Source organism: Corvus moneduloides, chromosome 17 (genome assembly GCF_009650955.1).
Source record: "Corvus moneduloides isolate bCorMon1 chromosome 17, bCorMon1.pri, whole genome shotgun sequence".
In the NCBI taxonomy this organism is placed as follows: domain Eukaryota; kingdom Metazoa; phylum Chordata; class Aves; order Passeriformes; family Corvidae; genus Corvus; species Corvus moneduloides.
In genome coordinates this window covers 978,054-1,005,214 of record NC_045492.1, presented here as the reverse complement: position 1 = coordinate 1,005,214, position 27,161 = coordinate 978,054, and the positions used below count along the sequence as shown (strand labels likewise).

The 27,161-nt window shown below is 57.1% G+C and overlaps 2 protein-coding genes and 1 long non-coding RNA gene across 5 annotated transcripts in view; 2 read left to right on the top strand and 1 right to left on the bottom strand.

The window, feature by feature from the left end:
* The window catches only part of DLGAP4 (DLG associated protein 4), a 150,246-nt gene extending 134,875 nt beyond the window's left edge, over positions 1-15,371 (top strand). Inside the window, 6 exon segments of the mRNA XM_032127407.1 lie at positions 6,861-7,222; positions 8,540-8,631; positions 9,065-9,474; positions 11,241-11,332; positions 12,469-12,621; positions 13,710-15,371. Of these exon segments, the coding sequence (XP_031983298.1) occupies positions 6,861-7,222; positions 8,540-8,631; positions 9,065-9,474; positions 11,241-11,332; positions 12,469-12,621; positions 13,710-13,925 (1,325 nt within the window). The 3' untranslated portion in view covers positions 13,926-15,371.
* A 2,734-nt stretch (positions 15,372-18,105) lies between these two features.
* Positions 18,106-25,431, bottom strand: TGIF2 (TGFB induced factor homeobox 2). 3 transcript variants are annotated; one of them, XM_032127005.1, is made up of 3 exons: positions 25,250-25,431; positions 23,923-24,158; positions 18,106-20,528 (listed from the first exon to the last, which is right to left on the bottom strand). In XM_032127005.1, the coding sequence occupies exons 1-3, from the start codon at positions 25,425-25,427 to the stop codon at positions 19,983-19,985; spliced, it is 960 nt and encodes a 319-aa protein (XP_031982896.1). In that variant the 5' UTR covers positions 25,428-25,431; the 3' UTR covers positions 18,106-19,982. The 3 variants fall into 3 exon arrangements, with proteins under 3 accessions (XP_031982896.1, XP_031982897.1, XP_031982898.1); XM_032127006.1 differs by lacking the exon at positions 25,250-25,431 and adding an exon at positions 24,971-25,167; XM_032127007.1 differs by lacking the exons at positions 23,923-24,158; positions 25,250-25,431 and adding an exon at positions 23,388-23,916.
* LOC116452459 lies at positions 24,152-26,713 on the top strand. The gene is made up of 3 exons (XR_004243501.1): positions 24,152-24,362; positions 25,797-26,035; positions 26,119-26,713. It is a non-coding gene; the product is annotated as an uncharacterized LOC116452459 (long non-coding RNA).
* The last annotated feature ends 448 nt before the right edge of the window (positions 26,714-27,161 follow it).

Here is a 27,161-nt window from a genome sequence, read left to right as displayed (position 1 = left end):
ATAGTTGACCAGAGAACACAAATGGTTGTGCAGAGCATTTTGTGGTGCATTTCTGGATGAGAGCTCTACTGGTAGTCTACACACACAGAGCTGATGTTCAGAGAGAGCCCTTTGCTTCTGTATTTGCTTCTGACTGCAACATTTGGGAGATGCTGCCTTGAGTTTGAGGTCCTTTTTCTGCAGATCTGTCCAGTCCTTTCATTTCAGTGATATGCAGGAACTTGCTGTACTTGGCAGTGGTCGGACAAGTGCAGGGCAGCCCCTTTTTTCCTAACACCAGGTACCAGATGGATACTTGGGTGATAAAATACTGTCCTGCCAGCAGAGCCTTTGGGGTGTACAGGTGTGCTGGACCTGAACAGGAGCAGGGGGTAACAAATCTCTGACAGCTGTGCGCTCGCTTGGAGCAGCAGCTGGAAGTGTCTCCCAGCTGGGCAGCAAAGAGCTGTTGGCACAGGTCTGTTTAGTGCTGTGCCAGCCTCTCTGGCTGCTCAGGGAGGGCTTTGAGGAAGGCGTTTGCTTAAAGCTGAGAAGTCATTTCTTTGTGTAACAAAATGCCAGATAGGTGAAGTGCAGTCTGCACACCCGGGCAGGCTGTGCCAAGGGGGAGCTGCAGCGTGGGTCAGGCACGTGTGGGGCTGGGGGGAGGCTGCTCCCAGAGGAGCCTGTGTGGGAGCAGTGGTGCTCAGGAAGGGCGTCTCCCCTCTCTGTGCTTACCTCACAAGTGAGTTGATGCTGTTCAGGGGGAAATGGCCGCTTCCATGGGTCAGGAAAAGTGGCTGGGGTGTAATTCTGAGTGAGGGCTGCTCACCTTCTGTAGCTGCTGGCGGGAACAGCTGCAGTGGTCAGAGGGACACTTCTGCCTTGGAGTGTCAGGGTGTGACCCCAGCCCGCTGCCCCTCACCTCTCCTTGGTCCCTGCTGCAGACCCACCCGCCCTGTGCTGTGCTCCCTAACACTGCTGGGGTGCTCCTGCCTCTGCCTGGAGTCCCGGGGCTGGGCTGAGGGCGTCCCGTGGCACAGAGCCCAAGGCCTGGCCCTCTGTCCTGGGAACAAGAGCGTTATGTGGTGGGACAAGTGACAAGCCTGCAGTGGTCCCCTTGTCCCAGCTGCCACTCCAGCCATGCCCAAGCACTGCTGCTCTGCCTGAGCCGTGCTGGGGATGAAAGCTGAGGATGGGTAGGGCAATAAGAAGGGGAATGTTGAATTTCTCCTCTGACCTCCTCGAGAAGTACTCAAGGTGCTTTGGGTGTCCAGGCTGGGTTTATGCAGGGCTGTCACAAGAGGTGAGAGGGCTCTTCCCTGGTGCTGCTGCCTGGGAGGAGCTGCTGGGGAATTCTCTGTCCCCTGACTCACAAGCACAGCCTGGCTGGTGTACGGGCTCTGTGACAAGCAGAAACAGCTGGTGAAGTGTTCATGGTGTTCTTGGGATCATCTGAGAGTTAAAGGGCTCTGCTGGACTGGGCACTCTGCAGGGCTCTGTGGGCACCACCACAGAGGTGGCACATGGTTTGGGCTGTGCTGTGGGGAGCTGCTTGTGCCAGGATGCTGCTGCTCCTGGGGTCACCCTGCAGCTTGGAGTGAGGACTGACAGGAGAGCCCACGGTCCTTCCCTGGCTCCCACAGCCCACTCGTGGTTACCATCAGGTGTCTGTTACCTCTGTGTAGTACCAAGGTGAGACTTTTAGTTTTTCAAAGATCAGTGCTACTGAGATTTACAAAGGCAAGGCACTGAGGCAGGAGGTATTTATAGCATTTCCATAAACTGCCTCTCTGAACAAATGCAGTCACTTGACTTTGTTTTCCAGGAGTTTTGTTTAACCACTATAAAACGTCTTTTAAATCTCCTCCAGCACTCTAAAGACAGTCATTCTGTCAGAGCAAGAGGTGGCATCTTCACAGGCATTTCCCATCATGTCTAGATGGAAATATATGGGAGCCATGTGATTTTTCACATGGGCAGATAGTGATAGGACAAGCAGAAATTGTTTTAAAGAGGAGAGATTTAGATTAGGAAAAAAATCACCCCTGTGACGGTGGGGAGGCCCTGGCACAGGGTGCCCAGAGCAGCTGTGGCTGCCCCTGGATCCCTGGCAGTGCCCAAGGTCAGGTTGGATGGGGCTTGGAGTACCCTGAGATAATGGAAGGTGTCCCTGCCCAGGACAGGGGATGGAAAAAGATGGTCTTTAAGGTCCCTCCAACCCAAGCCTCTATGATTTCTGACTTGTATGATTTTCCTGTTGACTAACAAAATTTGGGTAGATTTCTCGCAGTGCCTCTAACTGGTGCAGGTATCTTGACCTTCAGTGTGCAGAAAAATCAGGTCTGAAGTGATTGTTGTGTGTGGTGGCCGGTGAACACACATTACAAGGGACAGAGAGTTTTCAGTAAGACAAGTCCCTAGTACCACAAGAACCACTTCATGTTAGGGTGACCAGAAAGGCTTCTCCTGGGATGCATTGTTCTGTTATGTTAATCTACCCCAATTTGGATTCCCCGGTTGGCTGTCAGCCTCTTCCCCTCATCACTCCCCCAGAGTTCTCCATTGGTCCCCGTTCCCTGGTCCTGCCTTTTCCCCGCCCCTGGATAAAACTGGGGGGTTTGGGATCATGTTGGTATTTGCCTCTGCAGCCTTCAACAGTGTGGAAGCAATAAATGCTCCTGTTGGAATGCACGCAAGGAGCCTTCCTGCCTCTTTGTCAGTGGCTTTATACTGAAGCTAGCCGTGCATCTGTGTGTGCATGCATGTGACCCCACAGAGCCAGACAGGGACAGTAATAGTTGTGAACCATAAAATCCATGTGTCCGGATTGTCTTCAGTGCAGATTGTCACTGGGGCTCACTTTCACTTGGACTCTCTACAAATAAAACATCCTGCAGTTCACTACAGCTCCAACCTTGAAGTGTTCCTCGAGCTGATGAAAATCAGAGGTCAGGTCGCTTGGAATGTGGCTGTTCCAGTTCCCTTTGCTATTGGAAACTGCCTCCCAAAGCAGCTCCTTCCAGCCAGGAGACCCTGTGGCAAAGGGCAGCCCAAAGCCCTGCAGCTGGAATCTCCGAGGGGATAATGCCACTGATGCCATTTGCTGCGAGATGATTCTATGGTTGTTCTATTTAAAAGGCAAATGAGCTTGTCTTGTAGGAGAGATAATTTCAGAGCGTTCTGCTTCATGTGTGAGGAAATGAGGTCGTTCTTCCAGCCCTTCCCATAGGGAAAGGGGGATGCATGGAGCAGGACAGGGATAGCAGCCAGCCCTGCTGATGTTTGAGGGCAGGGGAACCTGCCTCCACAGCTGACCGTGGCTGGGGGCCTTTGAGGTGATTTAACAAAAATAAGGATCGTTTGAGTAGGTCTTTGAAGTTCCTGGAATGATTGGAAATGTCACCAGGCTGTATTGAATCAGCAATAGCAGCAGAACACTGGCACTTCAGGCCAGACACACTTGAGGGCAATTGTGGTGCCCAAATACCTTGGCTGTGCTCCTGGTGCTGCTGCCAGGTACTGAGCAGGTACCAGCCTGGTGGGATGGGAACAGGGACTGAATTTCACATTCCCTCATGACTCTACTTTTAGTCTTCCAAGAAGCAAATGCCTCTGTAAGGAGAGGGAGAGGATTCCAGCATGCCCAGCTGGTTTTTGAGGGTCCAGAGGGACTCTCCAGTGTAAGGCTCTGCAACCAGCTCCTCTGCCCAGGGATTGCCCAAGCCCCTGAGGGCAGGTGCAAGGTGCTAGTTTGGAAACGTGCTGCTTTCTAAAAATAATTACAGAAGAAAGACTATAAACAAACATCCTCCTCCCCAAAATCAATCATCCACAGCATGCTGTGAATTCCAGCTGCTTGCTGAAATTAGCCGTGGAAGATGGTGTGAGCAGGAAGAGCCTAGTGCTGCAAAACTGGAAGCTTAAGCATGACTTCTGTGTTCTCCTGTTGTTCCACACCTTTTTGGAGCAGGGATGGTGTTCCCAAACAAACTGAGCTGCTGGTCCTGCAGAGTGAGGTCCTGCTCCAGTGCCCACAGGAACTGTAATTCCACATTGCAGCACAAGCTGATTTTAAAATAGTGTGACCTCAGCAAGTCCCGAGCAGATCCATGCCTGCTGAGCTGTAACCCTTTGGAGGGGTAAGTCAGCTACTGGAATGCTCCTCACTGATGGGATTGGCCTCAGAGCCAATTCTCCTATGGAAACACTGGGGTGTTCTTGTTTCCCACAGATGCAGGAAGCACTGAAGCTTAGTTCAGCATTGTGTTGAGGGCCAAGGACAGGCTGTTCTGGGTGGGCTTGCTCTGACTTTGGCTTTTGAAGCCTGTCCTTGCAAGGTCTGGTTTCTGAGTTTTCTGGGCAGTCAGAAGTCCTGTTTCATGTTTGCAGCGGGCTTCAGTGAGGTTAATTTGCAATTGCAGTAACTAATGCATCCCCAGTTCTTCAAAGCTCCTGATCCCTTTGTGTTTGTCATTTGCAATGTTTCTTAGAGCCTTAGACTTACTTTTGGGTGGTCAGCCCTTTGAGCACAGATACATGAGCAGGGGTGTGTTCTGTCGGTCCCGGGTGTTTCCCTTCCAGCAAAGCCTGTGCTGCCCTTCAGCCCAGCCAGGTGGCACAAAGGGTTCCCAGGGACAAGCCAGGGGGATACTGTGGTTTTCCCCTTTAACAGAGCAGCACAGTGTCCGTGCTGTCTGTTGGTAAGTGGAGAATGGTTTTGGGTCTGGCTTACTGACTCTGGACACCACTGATCTGCCCCAGAAACTCTCTGTGCTGCTGTGCCCTCCCCTTGTTTTGCGTGGCTGGGCTGTTCAATGTCAAATAGCCGTCGATTTCCTTTCCAGTCCCAGCCCTGGTGGTGGCCACAGCAGCTGGGGAGCTGGGCTGAGCTCCTGGTGACCGTGCCAGCCAAGCCACCAAGGGCTGTGGCCAGTCCAGCTCCAAGCAGGACTGTGTCACAGGGGCTGTGGGTAGCAGGACACCCTGAGCACTGTCCCTGGAGAAGAGCAGGGGCCATGGGGAGGTATTTAACTGTCCGTGAAGAGACATGTGACATGCTTTCACCTCTGCCAGCTGGGGTGGCTCTGGCTTGCCCTGGCCAGTGGCTGCTGTAGCCCTGGTGCAGGAACAGGAGTAACCTGTTGTTTTGGGGGGTAGACACAGCTGATCCAGGGCTGCCTCTGCCATGGCTCTGGTCAGGCTGCTCCTACACTGCCCCATTGAGATGGGCTGTGTGAGTCAGGCCGTGAGACTGGGCCGAGGAATTGCTGTTGGAGATGATGCTCCACATCAGGCAGCTCTGGCAGGGGGACTGTGGTCACCCCTCACCCATGTGAGTCAGAGAGTGACGGGTGGTGGGATGGGTCCTGCTCTCCTGCCGTCAGGACACTGCTCAGTTTGTGCTGGGCTTGGTGCAGTGGCCTGAGGGAACTGGGATGCATTCGGTGCTTTCTGAGCTCCCATCCAGGCTGGAGGCAGCTGGGTTGGCAGCCCTGCATAGGCCTCTCACTTCTCCTCTGCCAGGTGCTGCTCAGCATCTCTGGGCACAAAAATGCTGCTGGAAACACAGATCTCCTCCTCTGTAATTCCTCCCTTTTATTTCCTCCTTTGAAGTGGAGCTTTAGCTCTTAATATGGTAAATAGTAGGATGTGTAAATGCAGGCATGTCCACATACTGTCAATAAGGCTCGTGGGGCAGCTCTGTGATTGCCCCACAGGGAACGTGGCTCCCAGGGATGCTTGGGACTGGCTCTGGCTCCACTGGAAATGGTGAGGCAGGTGTGACATGGGGAGTAACTGCAGCTCTCTGGGACTAAGGAGGCTGCTGGCAAGGGCTGGGATGTGCAGGGGAAAAGCAGCTTGGGATTGCACAGGACTTAATGGGAGGAACCAAAGGTAGGATAAGAAAGGGAGTCTGGTGACTTGAGGAGGACCAAGAGCACAGGGGTAGGGTGATAAAGGGGGTCAGTTGTGTATAGGAAGGTGGCTGGTCAGTGTGTTTGGCCACACCCTGCCCAGTGCAGCCTGTCCTGGCTGGACAGCAGCTGGAGAGGTACTGTGGCCTCAGGGGCTTGTATATCCTTGGAAATCTGAGAGCCTAAACACACGGCTGCTGCAGGATCCACATGGATTTTACTTGTATTTTCCATGTATTTTCGCTGGGGGGTTTCCATCCTGTCCAGCCAGAGACAGGAGCAGGTTGGGGCTGTGGCTGCTGTCCTGGTTGGTGTGGGATACGTGTGTTCTGTGTCTGCTGGGCACACATCTCCAGCCTTGCTGCCACTTGGATCTGGGGCCACAGAATAGCAGCCTCACCACTCCTGGGTCTTTTGCCCTGGTATGAAGCAGCTGGGCTTGTCAGGGGTTTCAAATGTGTGTTCCTGCCATCAACATCTAACACATTTTATGGCTTCTTTCCATTTTTGTAGGAAAAACCATCACCCTGATCCAGACACTGAAACTTGTCAACTGATGGGACAAAGAGCTGAGACACTTGGCCGTACTAGGATACTAAAACATAGGGTTTAGCCAAAGAATATTTCCCCACTGTGGAGGCTTACACCTGCCAAACCCTGTAGCATTCTTGGGAGGCTTTTCTATCCCTCTTCTCCATTTCCAGATTTCCACGCATCATGGTATTCCTTTTGACTTCTTTTGCAAGCTAGCTCTGGCTCTGCCTTCGCTTTCCCTATGCTTTGGTGTGGGTCCCCAGCGTGAGCTGCTGCCTGTGGGCTGGTTCTGCACCTCTGCCTCCAGCTGCTGCTTGGAGGCTCCTCTTGGATGTCGTGACTGACCTGCTTTTTCTCTCTCTTTCACTGTATCTCTTTCCCTCCAACCTGTCTCCTGCGTTCTCCGTTCTCCCCCCTCCGTCCCTGCAGGTTCATCATGCCTAGTGGCATATAAAAAGACTCCACCTCCCGTCCCACCTCGGACCACGTCCAAGCCGTTCATCTCTGTCACTGTGCAGAGCAGCACTGAGTCGGCGCAGGACACCTACCTGGACAGCCAGGACCACAAGAGTGAGGTCACCAGCCAGTCGGGGCTCAGCAATTCCTCAGACAGCTTGGACAGCACCAGGACACCCAGCGTGACCAGGGGCAGCGTCGTGACTCCGGCCAGAGACACCCCAGAGTTACCTCAGAAAAATGCAACTTTGAAAAGTGACAAAGGGACTCTGACTAACGAAGAGCCTAAAGTGGAGAATATCCCCAAAAGAAAGCTATCGTCTATAGGAATACAAGTATGGAATAGTTTGTTCTCCTTCGTCCCAAGGAATGTCCTTACCCCATCCATTTAGCGTGTGCCTTTTCTGTGACCGGGTGTGCATCTGAGCTCACTTAGAATAGCAAGAGCCACTCACTGCCTTGTCAGAGTAACTGCCAGTGCTTCCAGGGTGAGAGACAGCAGCACTTTCCCTTAACAGCCCAGAAAGGACTGAGTTCTTCTAGTACAAATTTGAAATGTTTTCTAGAGCAGAGGGGCCATGTTAACTGGATGAGTCCCTCTGAAGAGGCCTCTTGCTGCCAGTCTGCCTGTGCCCTGTACTCTGTATTGCTTCCCAGCAGTCTGCTCCTTGCCCACCATGGTTCTTGGGACAAGCCTCCCCTGAGAGGTGGGCCCTTCTGCTTGATGTCCACGTGGGATGGGCTGCTGCAGTGCCAAATGGTCCCAGGGCTGCAGGCAGAAGGGAGCAATTCCTTGCTGCTCAGTGTTCCCAGCAGGTTGGTGCTTCCCTTGCTGGAAGCATTTAACTCTGTGGGAGCAGATGCAAATGAGCTGTTGATTACGCAGTCAAACGAGAACCAGTGACTAGTGTAAATCCATACTTCAGTCAGCAAAACTGCATCCTCTGGGGCTGTGCTCTCCTCTGGGACAGGTTTCTCAATTATAGGTAGCTGTGAGCTCTGGTTCTGTCCCAGGTGCTGGTTACCAGCAGACGGGAGCTTGGGCAGCTCCAAGGGCAGGATCTGAGCTTTGAGCTGCTCTGTGTGTGCAGTTCTCCATCAGCTTTACAGCAAGGCCAGTTCAGACAGGTGACAGTGAAGGCCTGTCTGCACGGCTGGTGGGACAGAACACCTGAAAGGGCGGTGAGGGGAGAGAAACACTGGAGAGGCTGACTGCGTTCGTCTCCTTTTCCTTTTCTGAGTTGGTTCCTAAGTCACCTGGATATCATTCCTAAAATCTTCTAACCCTCTTATCCAGGGTGTCAATCCCTGGGAGAGAGGCTTTGCTGTCAATCTCAATCACCTCGCTGTCCTCCCTTGAATGCCGTGGTCCTTGACTGTGTGGGATGCCACAGGCGCAGGGACACAGCCCCAGCCATGCAGAGCCCAGGGCTCTTGGCACAGGTGGTGGCAGCAGCAGCAGCCTGGCAGGACACAGCCCTGATCCTGAGGTGGGAGCAGAGCTGAGCAGTAGCCTCGTGCCTGTCCTTAGCCAGCCCTCCCGTGTGGTGTCAGCATGCTCTGTGTGTGTGCACACTCCTGGTCGACTAACGTGGATTCCAGCCGCAAGTTCTCGTGTCTGTTTTTGTCTGTATTTTTTTTTGTTCAATAAGGTTGACTGCCTTCAGCCAGTGGCAAAAGAGGAGCCTCCTCCACCAGCCACCAAATTCCAGTCCATCGGGGTACAGGTAGAGGACGAGTGGCGGTAAGTGAGACGCAAGCTTGTGCAGTTTCCTTTTATTTTAAATTGTGCCTCCCCCACTTGTGCTTAGACCTTCTTCCCTGCTTTGTGCCAGTGAGTGGTGTTGAATGAGGCCCACGGAGAGCTCTTCCTCCACAGCACACACCCACTGCAAAAAGCACTTGTTCTCTAACAGCCAAATCAATGGGAGCTTGAAATTAAATAAAAAATTAAAAAAAATCCAAGCTGTAATTATAGACATGCGTCAGCCCTCTCGTCTGAACGGCCGATTGCAGTAAGCAGGCAACCTTATAATTCTGTCTGTCTGAGTGTGTGGTGTGTCTGTGTGTGAGGAGGGGCAGGGAGAGGCTCTGCTGTGGCCATGGATTTTGCTGTTGGTGTGGGAGGCCAGCCAGGCCAAGCTCTGCTATTGAACCATGGCTTTTGATCCCTCCAGAAACAGCCACTCTCGCAGCATGTCCTCCAAACAGGACACAGACTCTGACACACAGGAGCCCAATAACTCCAGCTGTAAATCATCTGAGAGAAGCCTCGCTGAGTGCCCCCAGCACAACAACTCTGTTGGTGTTGATGCCTCCACCAGGCAACCAGCCAAGCCCTCACAGATTAAGAGAAACCTCTCCTATGGAGAAAACAACGACCCAGCCCTGGAGCCTTCTTCTCTCCCTCCTCCTGACCCCTGGCTCGAGAGCTCCTCCACATCGCCGTCGGAGCCGGCGCAGCCGGGGCCCTGCCGGCGGGACGGCTTCTGGTTCCTGAAGCTGCTGCAGGCGGAGACCGAGCGCCTGGAGGGCTGGTGCCGCCAGATGGACCAGGAGACCAAAGAGAACAATCTCTCTGAGGAAGGTGGGTGTGGGCAGCAGCCCGGCAGCTTCTCCCTCAAGAAGCAGTTGGGTCAGTTAAATTGTGGCTGCCATATCCCTGGCAGTGTCCAAGGCCAGGCTGGACGGGGCTTGGAGCAGCCTGGGATAGTGGAAGGTGTCCCTGCCCATGGGATGAGATGAGCTTTAAGGTCCCTTCCCTCCCAAGCCATTCTGGGGTTCTATGAAATTGCTGACAGCCCACAGAGCCAGACCATGGAGATGAGGATGGGCCAAGGAATGATTTTTCCTTGGAAAGGGTAATGAAACTTCCTGTAGCAAATGGAGTAAGAAATAATGCTGTGATGCACCATAAAAGACGTGCAGGGGATGGTGCAGCTTCTGACCACTCAAAACTGCTGAAAGCTTAAATGGATTTAATCTTAAAAAAGGTTAAATGGAAAAAGCTTTCAGGGAGGCTGTGGGATCTCTCCCTGCCTCACCCATTACTCTCAAACAGGCAGGGGAAAGCTTAGCTGGCAGTGGGGCAGAAGGAACACGACTTCGGAGCTTGTTTGCTCAGTTCAGTTGATGAACTTGTCTTTATAGCAAAGAGGAGGTTTCTTCACATGGGAAAGCCTCACTGAATTTGTGCTGGATACACCAAAAGCCTGGAACAGGGAACATGAGGCCAGTTGATTTTATGGAACAGCTGGGCTTGTTCTTTTATTTTCAAATGCCTTGGCAAAACCTGAGCTTTTTGCAGTGGGAGTCGTGCCTCTGGTGAATACAGAGTGACAGGAGTGGGTGACGAGGCTGCAGAGGGCAGGATCTTTGTGTGGAGCCTGGTCTTGATGTTTTTAAAACCTGAGAAAGGTGAAACAAAGGTGAGGCTCAGTTTTAGCTCACTGTCACTGCTGGGGCTCCAGGAGCTAATCCCTAATCCGATTCCCTGAGGTGCTGCCCTGGCTGCCAGGGGGACAGGCTGTGCCAGGGATCTCCCTGCCTCGGGGCTGGCCTGGCTTGACCTGTGGCAAGGAAAGACAGCAAGACCTGCATGTCATTGTTGCTGTGACTGCCAGCAGCAAGCTGCTTGCTTGTGGAACCACAGCCTTGGTGGGTGAGAGAGCCCAGGGTGCACTTGTCCCACCAAGAGCTCCCAACGCTCCGAGCAGGCTCAGGGGCAGCAGCAGAGCAGGGATGGGACTCAGGTGGTCCCTGTTGGTGATGCAGCTGCAGGCACTGTGGGCTGTGGGGCTCTGAGCCTGCCTCTGGAAGGGAAAAGCCCAGACTGTATTTCCTCTAGTGAGCAGAGGAACATGCTCATGCCCGGAGGCTGCTTGGAAAAACTGTTAAGAGCACCATGAAGTCCTGGGTGTTAAAAGGCCTGGCCTGTGTGTTCATCCCTGCTGGTACAGGGAGGCTGGAGAGTGGTCCCTGTGTCACCTTGCCCTTGTGCAGGGCTGGGAGAGCAGGCTGCAATCTCTAGCAAGTGCCAGCAGACCTTGCTGAGGTGGTGCTGGTGGCTCCTCTGAGGGGCTGAGGGCAGTTTAAGGAGCTCTCTGCCAGCTTGGATGTTGTAATGTCCTCAGACAGGTCTGTGTTTGGCCTGCCAGAAGGAGCAATGGCAGACAAATGTGGTTTCAAAACATTTTGTTCCTGACAGCAGTTAGCGCCTTGAGGATCTCTGAAACTGCTTTTCTGATGACTCGAGTGTTTCTCTGCTCCAGGAATGCTGGAGCTCATTGCTACATTTAATGGTCTGTTCAACTCAGGTTTTTTTATTTTCTTTTTTTTTTTTGTCCCCCACAGTCTTAGGAAAAGTCCTGAGTGCAGTGGGCAGTGCACAGTTACTGATGTCACAGAAGTTCCAGCAATTCCACGGCCTCTGTGAACAAAACTTGGTGAGTCTGGATCTCTTCTTCCTGGTTTCTGAGAGGGTGCCTCTCAACAGCACTCCAGGGACTTGGTCAGGTGTTAACAGGCTGCTGTCCCTGTGAAAACAAAGCCAGTGCAGCCACAGCCTGCAGTGCCGGGCTGGGGGAGGGCTGGGTTAGCACAGAGCTGCCTCCTGCTTCTGAAGGGCTTTTTGAGGCAAACCCCTGAGCTTGGACCAAATAGGGGGGACTGTTTGAAAAGTCTGCTCTTGACCAAACATGCTCCCTTTGCGTGTGTGGCTGGTGACACTGTCCCCAGGTCACTGGGAATTGATCTCTGAAAGGGAGTGCAGGGGTTTGCCCTTGCTCGGCGCTGACCTGGGCTAATGGGGATTGATGGAATCTGTGGTTTGATTTTCCCCTCAGGCTTCATGGTAATATGGATTTTGCAAACTTCCTTAGAGTTCCTTACATGCAAAATAATCTTGGAGAGACTTGAGAAGCAGGAGGAGATAAAGTGCTGATCCCAGCTGAGCAGCAGCACCAGCAGAGCTTTGTGTGAGCTGCTCAGATCTGATCCCATGCTTTCCAGGGCCTGCAGTGGTGGTTCAGCTGTCTGGGAACTGGGAAAAATCCTGTTCTTGGAAGAAATTCAAGCTACTTAAAATTTTTCAACCCAGCCCAAGAAGTACTGATGCTTTCAGGTTGTTTTGGGGGGAAATGTAGCAAAATAATTTTTCTCATGAAAGCTCACTTTGGCTCCTTGGAGTGCTGCAGATCCAGGTATCACAGCTGGGTGTCCATTCCCATTATTTCCCACCCTGAAATCAGGGTCTCTGTGTCAGAAACCAGTGTTGTGGCTCTGATTCCCATGCTGGGCACTGCTGTTGGATCCTGCTGTGGGGTTAGTGCCAGCACTGAGTGTCTGGTTCAGGATTACTCTGCTGTAAGAGAAGTGCAGTCAGGACCTGCTTCCTGAGCTGGGCAGAAATAATGTGGGCTGTAAATGACAGCTTTGTGTGTCCATGTTCAGGGCTGGTTTCTCCTGTGGGTTCTCACAGGGTTTGTTTGCAGGCAGACGTAAAAGGGGTGAATGTGCTGTGCACGCTGCTCTGCTGGGTGTGTTCCTTCTGAAAGGGTGTTCTTAACGCTTCCCCTTCTAGAACCCTAACGCCAATCCCAGACCCACAGCCCAGGACTTGGCTGGATTTTGGGATCTCCTCCAGCTGTCCATTGAAGACATCAGCATGAAGTTTGACGAGCTGTACCACCTCAAAGCTAATAGCTGGCAATTGGCAGAGACACCGGAGAGAAAGGTGAGTGAGGAGCACTGGGAAGTGGCCTGAGTACCTTGCACACATTTGGGGTATCTGAGATCTGGTTTTGTCTGCAAACAGATGCTCTCAAGGGCTTTGGCCTTCCTGCACTAGTCACCTCACAGCCTTGCAAGGCACCAAGGCCATTCCTCTTGAGTAATAGTGGGAACAGTTTTGTACAAGGGAAAAAGGTGTTGGATGGAGGAAGCCTGGGGTGCTGAGCAGTGGTGCAGGGGCCTCAAGTGTTCCCAGCACTGTGTGGATGGGTTTAACTATCCCTGGTGCCTAAGTAATGTAAAAAACAACTGGAACCTTTGGGAAATGCAGGAGAGGTGGTGTCCTGGCTCTGCAGATAAGGGTAGGGGAGGACTGTGGCTCAGGACAGGGTGGCTGATTAAAATTTTGCAGTTCCACATTAAGTTGTGTCTTCATACTCCCTGTGCTGTGCTCTGAGCTGCAGCTGAACCAGACAGTCTGTGAACTCCAGGCCACTCCACAAGAGCCCTGTACCATGGAAGCTGCATGGAGGGGAGGGTCAGGCTGGAGATGAGGAAAAAGGTTCTTCCCTCAGAGGCTGCTGGGCACTGCCCAGGCTCCCCAGGGAATGGTCCCAGCCCGGAGGCTGCCAGAGCCCCAGGAGCATTTGGACAGCGCTGCCAGGCACAGGGCGTCCTGCAGGTGTGTCCGTGGAGGGGTTGGACTTGATGATCCTGGTTGTGGATTGTCAACCTCCGGATTGTGCACAGCCCATCCCAGGAAATGTCCAAGGCCAGGTTGGACAGGGTCTAGTGGAAGGCGTCCCTGCCATGGCAGGGGGTGGAACTGGATGATCTTCCAACCCAGACCATTCTGTGATTCCATGCTTTTGGTGGGTCCTTTCCCATTTGAGGGCATTCTGTGATTCCATGAAATGCCAAACAGCTCACTGTAGAAACCAGGGCAGCTGATGCTGCAGGGTGTCTTGCTCCAGAGCTGCTCTCCCCGACATGATCCCAGTCCCCTCCTGCAAGGCCCCGCCGGGGCCGAGCTGGCGCCCAGCTGCACACATTTATATCAGGTCTGGGTTTTTCCTTACTGTCTCCCTAAAGGAAGAGAAGAAACCACCCCCTCCAGTGCCAAAGAAGCCGGCCAAGTCCAAATCGCAGCTGAGCCGGGACAAAGGCTCCGACTCGGACAAGCAGCGGCAGGAGGCGCGGAAGCGGCTGATGGCGGCCAAGCGCGCGGCGTCCGTGCGGCAGAACTCGGCCACCGAGAGCGCTGACAGCATCGAGATCTACGTCCCCGAGGCCCAGACCCGCCTCTGAGCCCGGCCACGGCCAGCCCGCGGCTTTTATAAGTCATTAAATGGAAAAAAAAAAAGGTTCTCTCGAAACTAGTGTGATTTATTCAGTCTAGAGACAATGAGCCATCCTTGAAAAGGGCTCCTGAGTTGGCTTTTTTCTCTCTCAGCTTTAAGTAATGAAGATTTTAACAAAAAAAAAAACGAAAAAATACAAACAAAAAAAAATTTAAAAAAAGAAAAAATGCCCCTCGTTTTCTCCCCGGCTGTGGTGTTGCTGAATGGACTGGACAGACTCCTGGGAACTCCAGCCCCTCGACTTGGAACTTCAGTCTTTTTACTTGTTCTATCTCATGAGAATTATTAGCTTGTTTACAAGAAGAGGACAAGAAAACACGAAGCCTTGAGCACTTGCCATGCTGTGTTCTTCCTCCTCCTCAGATCTGTTCTGCCCTTCTCATCCTTTATTTTTTCCCTCCTCCAGCTCCCGTTCTCCCACCCTTTGCATGGCTTCGGTTCCCGTGTCCGGACCCTGCTGTCCCCGCAGAGAACACCTGTGGTGTGTTATTCCTGCTGCCCTCTCCAGCCAGCAGCCTTCCTGGGCTTTGTGTTCTTGGGATGGGAATGTTGGGGTGGGGGAGGACGGGCACAGGGGGTCGTATCCTCAGCTTGTTGGAGGGAGAGGACGCCGGGGCTGTGGAATGTGGGGTTGAAATGCAGCCCAGAAGCAAAATGTGCAATAAATCTGGCGCAGGGGATCCCGAGAGCCGGACCCTGCTCCGGGCACAGGAGCGGAGCTGAAGGACCACAGAGCACGAGCCACATCCCTTTGATTTCCCTCCTCTTCCCCTTCCAACACCATTTTCCTTGGATGGCTGCTGGAGAGAGGAGCTGCTGCAGCGGGGGGCTGCGGGAGCATCCCGGCTGTGGGCTCAGCGTGTCCAGGAGGAGGGGGTGTACATATGCACATATACACTTAGTAGTACCTGTATAGTAATTCCTACACACGGATCCTGCCCACGCCGCCGCGGGGGTGGGCAGATGTATAGCATATATTTTTACATGTACTATATCTAGATGTGTGTCCAAGTGTGTGTAAAAATATATACCCTGTGTGTAAGCAGATGACTATTTTTTCCTTATCTCCCTGCTCTCTGGGTAGAGGAAGGATTGCTAAATATTTTTTAGCCCATTTTTTTTTCCCCTTTGTAGGTCTCCTTTCCAGTCTGGCTCCTTGGAGCCAGAGCTGCCACCCCCCTGATTCTTTGCCACCCTCTCACACTGAAGGTTTTTGTCCCATCCTGAGGGATCTCGCTGGGGATTTTTTTTTTTTTTTTCCTCTTCACATGTTTGAACAAGTTGGGAGATTGTGTGCTACTGTCATGGGGGTGGAGGTGGAATCCCAGAGGTTTCAGTGAGAGTGTTGGTGATCCAGAAGGCAAAAAATAAATAAAAGTGAAATCCTGAATGATGCCTGCTGCCCATTGTGTGCTGTCTGGGGCTGTCCATGAATCCGCTCTCAGAGGTCTCTGCCCCCAACCATAGAATTCCCAAAGCTCAGCTGTGCTGGGATTCAAACGGGGCTGGAGGTTGGGGTCAGGCTCTGCTCCCAGGGGCCAAGGAAAAACAGCCTCAGGTTCGATACTGGGGGAAGGTCCTGCATGGGAAAGGGGGCCAGGGCTGCCCAGGGCAGGGGTGGAGTCCCTGGCCCTGGAGGCTTTGGCAAGGTCTGTGCAGGTGGCACCTGGGGCCTGTTGGGCTTTGGCAGCAGCCCGGGCTCCCCTTGGAGGCCTTTCCCAAACCTCAAGGCTCCGTGGGGGCAGAGACACTGCAGGGCTGCACTGTCGGGTTTTGGGGCGGATTGTAAAGATGCAGCTTTAGGGATCTCTGGCAGAGAAAGGGGGGACACCAAGGAAAGGTGAGGGTTAACTTATTGTTTTTATTATTTACTCCTCCCAGCTGCTGCTTACGGAGCTGTGGAACGATCCTTGCTGCCCTGGGCTGGGCCTGCCCGTAATGTTTATGTTCTCTGTACATATATGTGCATATATTTTAACATGTAAGTGAATTTACAAAGCTGTAAAGATTAATTAATATTGCTTATATCTTATAATTAATACAGTATTTTAAATTCTCCTACATATATTAAAATACATACACACATAGAGGTAGAGTTACATATTCTACATGCATATACATATAAATACGTGTAACACACATAGAAAAATGTGTTAGAAATATTTAAACACACCGTTTATAAATCCGAGAAGTACTTGTTACAGATATTTAACACAAACACATTTATGAATAATTTCATCTCCGTACCTTGTATCCACCTGTTCATTCTGAGCCCCAAGGTCGCGGGCAGCCAATCACGGGGCTGCCTGAGATCACGTGGGGATGGTGGTGTCACGAGATGGCTGTCAGCCAATCACAGAGCGGCATGACGTTTAACAAAATGGCTGCGCCCTACCATAAGATGGCGGGTGAAACAAAATGGCCGCCCCCAGTGGCTACAGGGGGTGAGGCCGTGTATCAAAGCACTTCCGGGATGGCCCTGTCAGCCAATCACAGCACAGTGCATGCCGCTGCGGCGAATGGGCGTGAGGCTGCGGGGAGGGGGCGGGGCTTGTGTCGGTGGTGGGCGTGGCCTCCGCTCGCCCCAACCCCGGCTCCCGGCGGGTCGGTGCCCGCGGCCGTGCGCGGTGTCCCTGGCCCGGGCCGGGGTCCCGTATCTTGTATCCCGTATCCCGTATCCCGGTCCCTGGCCCCGTCCTGTGTCCGTGTCCGGGATCCAGGTGTCCTCGTCTCGGCCGGGCGCTACAGCCCCGCGCTCTCCCAGCACCAGGAGCCGCTCCCGGCTCCTTCCGGGGCTTCCCGCGGGATTTCCCGCGGCCCCGGCCCGGCTCCCTCTGCCCGGGCATCCCCCCACTGGGCGGGGCAGCGGCTGGCCCCGGGGCCGGCCCGGACACAGCTCCCGGCAGGACCAGGCGGGGGTGGGGCCCGGGGGCTCGGGGTCCCTCGGGATGCGCAGCGCTCCCCGCTCCTTGCCCTGTTCTGGGCACAGCCCGGACCTGCCCCAGCGATGGGCGGCAGCTGCCCCGGAGGCGTCCCGGAGCCTCACCCACCCACTCGTGCGGATTTTGGGGGCAGGGTCGGCAGTGGCGTGGGAAGCATGAAAGGCTAGGAGAGCTGGGAATGTTCAACGTGGAGAGGGGAACGCTCCGGAGAGACCTCAGAGCCCCTTCCGGGGCCTCAAGGGGCTCCAGGAGAGCTGGAGAGGGACTTTGGACAAGGGACTGGAGTGACACAGCAAGGGGGAACGGCTTCACATTAACAGAGATCAAGGACACACATGGGATATTGGGAAGGAATTGTTCCCTGGGAGGGTGGGCAGGCCCTGGCACAGGGTGCCCAGAGCAGCTGTGGCTGCCCCTGGATCCCTGGCAGTGTCCAAGGCCAGGCTGGACATTGGGGCTTGGAGCAGCCTGGGACATTGGAAGGTGTCCCTGCCCCTGGCAGGGGGCTGGGCCCAAGTGCTTCCAACCCAAACTGCTCTGGGACACAGGAGAGTGTCACATTAATGAGGCTGTTCCGTGTGCCCAGGCCAGAGCCCAGGGCCTGGGGGGCTGCAGGGCTGGGACAGGGCCGGGGGTCCCACTGGAGGACCCCTCCCAGCACCACCAGTCCCCGCTGGTGCCCTGGGAGGCGATGGAGGTGGGTGTGGGGGGGTCAGAGCGGTGCCTCCCCCGCGTGACCCCTGTGCCCTCACACCGCCCATCGGCCCCGTGTCCTGAGCCCCCGGGAGCCGCGGGCCTCTGGTGGGGGGAGCAGGTCCCCGAGGTTCTGCTCGACCTGCCTGGGGGTCCGAAGGGGCACTGGCCCCTCTGTGCAGCTCGGGAGCCCTGAAATGCTGCCTGGGGCTGCAGAAGGGGCAGCAGAGCTGTGGTGTCCCCAGCTGCGACCCCCTGGCACAGAGCAGACCCCCGAGCTGGGCTGGCAGACCCTGCCCTGGCTCCAGCCCCCCACTCCCCTGGGAACGTGCCCTATCCCACATCTCTCACCACAAGCACAAAGCCCCAGCAGCCCATGGAGAGTGGGGGACACCCAGGTGCTATTCCGGGGTGGCCCAGGAGTTTCTCCTGGTGATGGAGAATCAAGTGAGGCACCCACAAATGACACAGTTCACTCTGGCACACAGCTCATATTTTAAAAAAACCAACAAAACTAAAAAAAACTTTTATTTGACAATAGAAAAAACAAACAAAAAGATATTTACAGTAGTTTGTTATTTCTCCATAAATTTAATTCCAATAACTCCTGCCCTCCCCACTCTCTGGTCCATCCCAGGGCAGGAGCACCAGCCCCTGGCGCAGGCACACCTCTGGGGGAAGGAAACCACTTTGGTTTGACTGGGGCAAGACCAGAGCAGGAGACCAAAAAGCCTCTCCCTCCCCTAGGGCAAGGGACAGAGCTGCGGGGGGCTGACAAGGTGAAAGAGGGAGTCCCAAAATTCAGGACTTTCCCTGGAAAGGTGTCAAAGGGAGAAGGCTGGACACAGAAATGGAAGTGGGCGTGAGAGAGGGGCTGGTCTCAGGCACATGAGGAGCACCCACCCCAGCTGGCCCAGCACTGCGCAGGGCACCTGCCAAGGTGACACTACTGGGAAGCCTTCCCACGGCACCCTCTCCTCTGCACCTTCCCTCTGAAGAAATGGGGGGTGGGAACACAGCAGTCCCCCAAATCAGTGCTTTTCCCTTCTAGCCCCATTGCCTCCAGTGCTCTCCCCCAGCGTCGCAGAGCTCCCGGTCCTGCAGCTTTACCCCCTCTGGTCATCAACTCATCTGGCTAATTACCCACGGGATTGGTGTTCCTCGGGCAGGGCACGGTCATTACCTGACACCCCCCCAGGGCACAGCAGTGCCTGACCGCGGCACCGCACCCAGGGACAGCGAGCGACGCCCAGCCAGGAGCCCAAAAACTGCCGCAGAGCCCCCGACCCGCCCGGGCCCGGCTCCCAGCACACACCAGTTTGTCACTAGAGGTCCCCAGCACTGCACTGGCGAGCGGCGGGGAGGGACGGGACCGGGAGCAACACCTCCATCCTGCGCCTTCCCAGCGCTGCTTCCCAGGAACCCCCGGCTGCACTTGCAGGACGCACATGGCCGTGCCCGCACCACGCCTCTTTCCAAAGGTTTTATGGAAAAAAAAAAAAAAAAAGGAAAAAGAAAGGAAGTTGGGTACAAAATTCACAGTCTCAGCTCTGCCCAGGCTTGGCCACGCGCTCACTGCTCTGGGCACAGCATGCACACATTCAGCATGAATTCGAGGGGAACGTGGGGAAGTTGTGGAAATGCTTATAGATTAAAAAAAAAAAAAAAGAAAGAAAGAAAGAAAACAGAAAAAAAATGTAATAATCATGTAACAAATCACAATTAAAGGGAAAATGTTTCAACAAAAAACTTTCTAAACAGCACCATAGAGATTTCTACTGGCAGCATCCAGAACAACCTAAAAAGGAAGAGGAGGGTTCTATTTTTTCCATGATAAAATGCCACAGACTCCATGTTTCCAGTTCATCTGTCCTTTGCCCTTCCCTGGGCAAGGTAGGGCCCCTGGCCAGCACCGGGAAACAGAAAGGTCCCCCAAAAACAAAAGGGGGGGCGGGGGGGAAAGGGAGAAGAGATCAGAGATTTGGGAGACAAAGCTCGTCATCCACAGTCCTTAAAATAGACGCCAGCGTTAAAAAAACAGGTTCTCTCTGTCTCCCTGAGGAAACGGCGCTGGCTGGAGCCTTGTTCGCAGGAGAGGAAGAGATCAGCAGGTTTTCCAGGGGAGCTCCAGTGCCCGCTCTGGCCAGCGCCGAGCTCCGGTCACGACGGTCCCGGGCACAGCCGGGGCAGCGTCCTCGGCAGGCAGGGCATCTCCCGGCGGGCCGGGCCGGCCCTTCCTCTGCCGCCTTGGCTGCCGAGAGAGACCGGAGCCGCCGGGAGGCAGGAGGCCGCTCTTGGGATGGGGGTGAGGCAGAGGCCGGGAGGGTCGGGCCCCCCCGGGGAAGGGCACTGCGGGACCCGGCCCGGCGTTATTTGGAGGCTCCGGGGGGCTCGGTGTGCGGCGCCAGGGGCAGCTGCACCCCCTGCCGCTGCCGCTCCAGCTCGGCCGCCTTCTGCAGGGCCACCTCCACCAGCAGCTGGAAGCTGCTGAAGTCGTCCCCGAAGAGCTCGGGGGGCGTCGGGGGCGGCGTGTTGAAGAGTCCGGGCGTGGGGCTGCCCGCCTCGGCCCGCGCCAGCAGGGTCAGGGTGCTGCCGCCGGGCCCCGCGCCCGCCCTGGGCACGGCCTCGGGCCCGGGGGGCTTCTCCCACTCGGGGCTGTGGGCGCTCACCACGGCCAGCGCCGGGTGGCACAGTACCTGCGGGCACACCGGCACCGACAGCACCTTGGAGGAGCCCGCGGCCGCCACGGGCGGCACCACGAGCAGCCCGGAGCCGGCGGCGGCGCCCCGCGGCACGGCCACGTCGCCGGCCTTGCCCCCGCGGCGGGAGATGGTGAACTGGTTGGGGTCCTTGCCGTCCTTGCGCAGCATGTCGGGGAGCAGCCGCCGCCGCGCGTTGATGAACCAGTTGCAGATCTGCGAGGAGAGAGGGTCAGCGGGGGCTGCAGCCCCAGAGCGAACCGGCAGCAGCTCCCACACATCCCGACTACCACAGGTCCCCCCTCAGCCCTGCACCTCCTTCCCGTGGGGCTCCAGAGGGGCACAACTAGTGCTGGCACCCACGGAAACCCCAACACCGGCTGCTTCCTGCCTGGCACCGCCTGCCCGGGGCAGCCCCTTCCTCCCTGCGCGCTGTCCCGGCTACCCCCCGCCCTGGCAGCCCTGCTGCGGGACTGCGCCCCACAGCTCCCGCTCCATCGCAGCACAGGAACGGGAACAGCCTGGGCTGCTGGGGCCAAGCCGCCCCCGAGCCAGAGCACCACTGCCCGGAGCCCCGGGAGCTGCGGTGGCTCCTGAGCAGAGCTGCCCCCAGGGAAGGAGGGGCTCAGTGCTGTCCCCCAGTGCAGCCCCAAGGTCCCAGCTGCAGGCGGGTACAGCACAGCTCCTGCCATTCCCCAGCCAGAGGCCGTGGCATTGCATACAGCCAGCTCGGAGCCCATCCTGCAGGTCCCCAGGCTCGGGACAGTTTTTCCTTCTCCAGGTGACCCATCCTAGGGCGCAGCCCTGTTTCCACGCTGCTGCCGGTGCCAACGCGCTGCCAACCCGAATGGGAGCACTGAGGCTGCCAGAGCAGATGGATGGCAGGAGAACAGCACGGATGGAAAACCCTAGAAACCATCAGGTGATGGAGCTGCAGCCCCTCAGCCCCTAACAGGGCTGGGAACAGGGTAGCACAGACACCTCCCCGTGCCTCTGCCCATGAGCTGGGTCACAGCTCACGCTAAAGGCTCCCCGAAACATCTGCACAGCACAGAGGCTGCACGTCTGGCAGCCCTTTGCCATTATTGAGCCTTGGCCATGGATTGTTTCAGCATCTTTATATAAAATGCTACATTAAAATAAGTCCCGTCTTCCTAGAAAACAATTAGAAGAGAATAAATCAGGAGGGAAAAAATGCCTGATCTTTCCTAAATCAACAGCTATGGAAAATATTTCCCCCAGGGAGAGAGAACTTGCCATAACTTCAATCACAGCAAGATGTCAGTTGTCGTTTTTTTGTCTTTAAGACAATATTTGGCATTAAAACCCTCAAATACACCAGTCTTACTCCCTTTTCTGTTCCAAACCCCCTCCCTTGCAAGCCTCAGCTGGGCCCCCTTGACATGATCCTGTGATCCCACGGCCATCCACCACTGTGATCCCCAACCAGAGAGATGGACTCCCAACAAAAAGCCCAACTCCTCAGTGCTGAGAACCCCCCAAAATCCTGCCTGTCCCCACCACCATGCTCCTTCCAGCATTCACTTCCCACTGGAGAACACGGCACGGAGACGGGCACACGCAGCCCCTGTGACAGCAGGCACTGTCACAGAGCTGGGACATGCTCTGCCTCTGAAGCAGTTTATTGATTTTTAATCAGGGCCATCCCTTCCCCCCCACCAGCACACCCCACTCTGTCCCTTTGGGCAGCATCTGTCCCCCCAGCACTGCGGGAGCAGCATCCCCTCACAGGGAGGAAAAGCCCATCCATCCCGCAGCAGGGCACTGGCTTGGAGAGCTGCTGCTGTCCGGGAAGCCTCAGTGGGAGCAGGTGCCGCTTCCTTAGCTCTGGAATTTCTGCAAGGGAGGCACATGGCTTCCCACTCTCCCTGCTCCCTGGCTGCCAGTGCCCGGCTCCAGCTCCCCAGGCCACTGGAGTGGGCAGGGGGGTGCACAGAGAAACAACTGGGGGGGTTGGCCAGTGGCTGTGGCAGAGCCCTGCATTCCAGAGGCTTTTTGGAGGGGTCAGATCAGCACCACAGACTGAAACCCACGGCCACACCATGGAGTGTCCCATTCCTCCACCCCAACAGGCAGAGGGAGCATCCCCATGGATTCCTGCAGCATCCCTTCAGACTGGCAGAAATCCCAGTCTCGGATGGCACTGGGAAATGCCACCCATTGGGCTGGGACCCCCTGCCTGGGGGGAACAGGGGCCACACACTGGCTGTGGGGGTCACCTGGAGCAAACAACAGCTGGCACACAGCAAGGCCACACCTCAACACAAGCCCACCCATGTGCCAGCCTCCTCCCGGGTCCCATGGGGCCCAGGGCACTGACAGCCGGGCACCTGCCAGTCCCACCAGAGCCCTTGGGCAACCCCTGTGTGCCAGGCACTGTCATGCCAACCTGGGCCAGGACAAGTCCAGTTCCCACAGCCCCAAGCCCATCGCTGCTACCCTGACACTCAGCCTTTAGCCTGTCCAGGAGCTCCAGCCTGTCCAGGAGCAGCTGCTGGACACACACCTGTGGCACAGCCAACATTTCCAGAAACACATTAGAATGGAAGAGCAGGTTTGCCTTGCTGGCCAGGAAGAGGGGAAGCAGACAGCCCCTGTCCACACTCGGTGTCTGGGCTGGGACAGCTGGCCAGGACTGTGCTGAGCCACAGGGACAGGAGCGAGAGGTACAGAGGAAGCTCCAGGAGAGGAGCAAACCCACTGCCCTGCACCCCACTGCACCCCAGAAGCAGAGAACAGAGTGAAGCCCACACCCTGTCAGGCTGGGAGAGGGGGATGGGGCCCGGGGCACCAGGCCTGTGCAGGGAGCACAGGGACAGCAGCGACAGGCAGGCCCTCCCAGACACCCCGAGCACAGGCAGGGAGCACGCCAGCGCGGAAGGACGAGCGCTGCTCATCCCCCCTGCTGCCCAGGGCTCCTGTGCCATGGTGCCACATGGAGAACATCAGCCCACAGCCAGCAGCAGGACAGGGAGACTCCTGGACAGGAGTCCCCAGCTGGGCTCCCCTTAATGCAGCTGGTGTAACTGGGACCAGGGGCCAGCCAGCACTTACCAGCCTACAAGGCTCAAAGCCCAGCCCGGCCTCTCCCTTCTGGTTAAAATCACAGAAGATCCTGAGCTGGAAGGGATCCACAAAGATCATCAAGTCTAACTCCTGGCCCTGCCCAGCCCCAGGGCTGTCCTCTGCCCAGCTCTGTGTGCAGGGGGTGGTCATCCTGGCCTCTGCTGGGGGTGTTCAGGGGAACAGGATAAAGTAGCATCTCCCAAAACCCTCCCACCTGTGCAGCTTTTACTGACAACAGGGTATTCAGCCTGCTCCCACTCCAGTCCCTCCACCTTCTGGCTGGCCAGAATGCTCTGCTCCAGCAGAGCTGGTCCCCAGGGCTCAGACGGCTCCCCAAAGAGACCTCCCTTCACACAGGTGCCTTTCCTCCCCCAACATCCCTTCCCTCGCCTCCTCACTGCCCTTCAGTGGCAAATGATCCCAGCCTGCCCAGTCCTTTGGGATCCTCAGTGGGGTTCTCCTGTCCCACACAGCGTGGCAGTGTCCCCAGCGCTGTCCCCAGCGGCTGGGGGCTGGCTCCTACCTGCAGCACGGAGAGGCTGGTCTGCCCCGAGAGGCTGAGCTTCTCCTGCTCCGAGGGGTAGGCGTTGAAGCGGTGCTCGTACAGCCAGTCCCGCAGGATCTTCACCGACTCCTTGGGGAGGTTGCCCCTTCTCTTCCTCTTGCACTGCGAGGGGTCGGGGGATGTGGCGCCGTCCTCGTCCCCCGGCTCACTGTCCGACATGGTGGAGCTGCCCGCGGGACCCTCCTGGCCGAATCCTGGAGAGGGGGAACCGAATGGAGCATCAGGCGGTGTCCGGTCGGGGGAGGGGAAGGGGCCTCCCACCGACCTCCCCCCGCCTCCAGCGGGGGTCTCAACCCCTCTGGGCCCGGCCGGGGGGGAATCCAGAGGCAGAGACCCCCGGGGAGACACAAACAACCGGCACCGGCGGGACAACAGGGGCAGCAAACAGAGCCCCGGGGGTGCGGAGGAGCCCAGCGCACGGCATGGGGCTCGGGGGCACTCGGGGCTCGGGGGGCACCGCAGCGGGAAAGGGGGAAAAAAAAAAAAAAATCAAGCATGGGGTGGGTTGGGAGGAGGGGAAGTTAAAAACAAAAACAATCTCAGCAGGAGAAAGAGGCCGGAGCTGGAGAGTGGGAGAGGAACCACGCGGGGTCATTGTGCGGCGGGGATGGAGGCGGGGGCGGCTGTCACGGGCCGGGGGCTCGGCTCGGCGGTGCGGGCCGGGGCCCGGCGGTGCGGGGAGGTGCGGGCCGGGCCCGTGGCCCCTCCGGCCGCAACAGGCAGCGAGGGGCCGGGGCCGCCGACACAAAGCGGGGCAGCGGCAGCCGCGGGCCCCGGGCGGCGGGGGGAGAGAGGGGCCGGAGAGCGGCCCCGGCCCCGCACTCCGCCGCCGGCCCCGAGTTATCCCCGGCCGCGCAAACTCCGCCGTAACTCCGAGCTGCAGCGGGGGCGGGCGGGACCCCCGCCCGCGGCTCCCGCAAACTTCGGGCGGCGCTGGCGCGGCCCGGCCGCTCCGTCCCGCACAAAGGCTCCCCCCGCGCCCCCCGGGATCCATCTTTGCGCTCACCCCCGGGCCGCCGCCGCCGCCTGGGCGCTCGCATGGGCCGCGCCGGGGTCTCGGTGCCGGGGCCGGTGCGGGGCCGTCCCGCGGCGGCGGGCGGGCAGCCGGGCGCGGCGGAAAGTTTTGGGTGGGCGGCGGTGACAGATGCCGAGACAGAGTTCCCTTTGTTCCCGAGGAGGCAGGAACTCGCCGGGCCCCCCGCCCCCGGCCCCGGCCCCGGCCCGCCCGCCCCCGGCTGTCACCGGGCACCGGGGCCCCCCCGCCCCGCGGAGTCCCGGCCGGTACCTGGCGCCGGCGCACCCCCGGGCTCGGCCCCGCTCCCGGACACGGCCCCCGGCGGGAGGGAGCAGGGACAGGGGGAGCCCCGGAGCCCCCGCACCCGCCTGGCCCCGCGGAACCCCCCCCGCGGAGCTGCACCCGCACAGGGGCACCCTCGGGGACACCCAGCCACGGGCACCCACATTGGGACAACCAGTCCCGGGGACACCCACCTGGGCACATTCCCCCCACGGACACCCACCAGGGACACCCACTGGAGACACCCGCCCAGGGACACCCATCCAGAGATGCTCACCTGGGGACACCCACCCGGGGACACCAACCTTGGGACTCCCACCCAGGAGCATCCACGCCGGGGTACCCCACAGGGCACTGCACAAGTTCCTTCCCCCTGGTTGAATCCTGTAGCTGAGCCCCAGGGGTTACTGGTGTCTGTGGGCAGGGGACAGGGATAGGCCTTCAGACAGGAGGTGCAGGGGCAGGTGTGGGTGACAGCCCTGGGGACCTCAGAGCACCCTGAAGTTCCACCAGTGCTTCATTTGGTCCTTGCCAGATGGGAAATCAGAAGCCCAGCACATCACTGCTCCGTGACAGAGGAAGGTGTTTCCAAGCAATGGTGGTGACCGAGAAAGAACCAGGTGGAACCATCACTGTGCCATGGCCATCAGGCTGGCCAAGGTCTCTGAAAGTTCTTCTGCTCTCCCTGTGTCTCTCCACCATCCCAGCAGAGCCCAAGGTCACCTTTGGAGTTTTGGAGACCGAATTGCTCCATTTATGTGCTGCTGGTCCAAGGTGTGGTGAGCATGGAATTTCCCCAGCACAGCTCTGTGCCCTTCTGTGATGTGGGGCTGGGTCGCACTGTCACCCTCTGCCAGGTGCTCAGTGAGGCCCAAGGGAATGTGTCCATCGTGGGTCCCCTGGAGCGGTGTCTTCATCAGTGGGAAGAAGAGAGAAGAGCTGCTCAGAGCAGTGGTGCCACATCCCAGCACCTGTGGTGGAGAAGGTGCCACCATGGGAAGCCAAGACGGCCCTGTCCTGGAGCCAGCCCAGAGCCCTGCCCGCAGAGACCCCTGTCTGGGGGGGATCTCTTGGGGATGTCCTTTCCCGGGATGTCCATCCCCAGTCTTGGGCACATCCATGCTCGTGCTTGCCAAGCTGAGCACACGCGTGTGCATCCCCCAGTGACCTGTGTGCTGCTGGGGCACAGCACCCCGAGGGCCACCGGGTCCTGCTCCACCTCTCCCCACGAAGACCTGGCTTGATGTCACCCTGCTTCAGAGGCAGCTCCCTCCTCCCAGGCTCCACCACCTCTGCAGGCTGTGCTGCAGCTCCCCTCCCTCCCTCCCTCCCTCCCTCCCTTCCCTTTTTGCTGCTCGCAGGGTAAAAGATGGAAATCCCTTCATGTATTGAAAAAAGCTACAAAAAACCTTCTTTTATGGTTGATTTTTGGTCTGGGAAAAGCAGATTGTGTCGTGCAATAAGGGATTAAATAGCAAAAGAAAAAGGAGAATTCCTTAAAGCATTTGTTTTGTTGGTTCTAAATCTTCCATGACCTGAGTGGAACTGTGCCCCGACCTGCTACTGCTGCATTCATGCCAAGGCAGCAGGGGCTGGTGAAGCACAGGTGGGGTGTGGGGGCCCTGGCAGCACATCCCACCCTCTGCAGGGCCACCCCGGGGCAGGGAGCATCCCCTGGCCCTCCAGCCCTCTCACGCCAGGCTGGCTCCTGCCCACTCCGGACCATCAGCGGGCAGGGTGGGCTCATCCTGCCCACTCTGCTCCCTCTGCAGCCCGTTCCTGGTGTGTGACACCCCAGACCCCCCCGGGCACTCCCGTGGACGCTGCCCAGGGTCTGTGTCCTGCCCAAGCAAGACTGTCCTCCTGAGCAGGCTACTTTTGCTCCCACCTTTTGGCAAAC

Excerpts from the sequence above, each read along its gene's own strand:
- TGIF2 (XM_032127005.1), bottom strand. The coding sequence starts at position 25,427 with ATGTGGGTGCCCGTGGCTGGGTGTCCCCGAGGGTGCCCCTGTGCGGGT. Across the intron at positions 24,159-25,249 it reads CGGGGGTGCGCCGGCGCCAG|GATTCGGCCAGGAGGGTCCC; the intron begins GTACCGGCCGGG and ends CCCCCTCTCCAG. Across the intron at positions 20,529-23,922 it reads CCAGCCTCTCCGTGCTGCAG|ATCTGCAACTGGTTCATCAA; the intron begins GTAGGAGCCAGC and ends CTCTCCTCGCAG.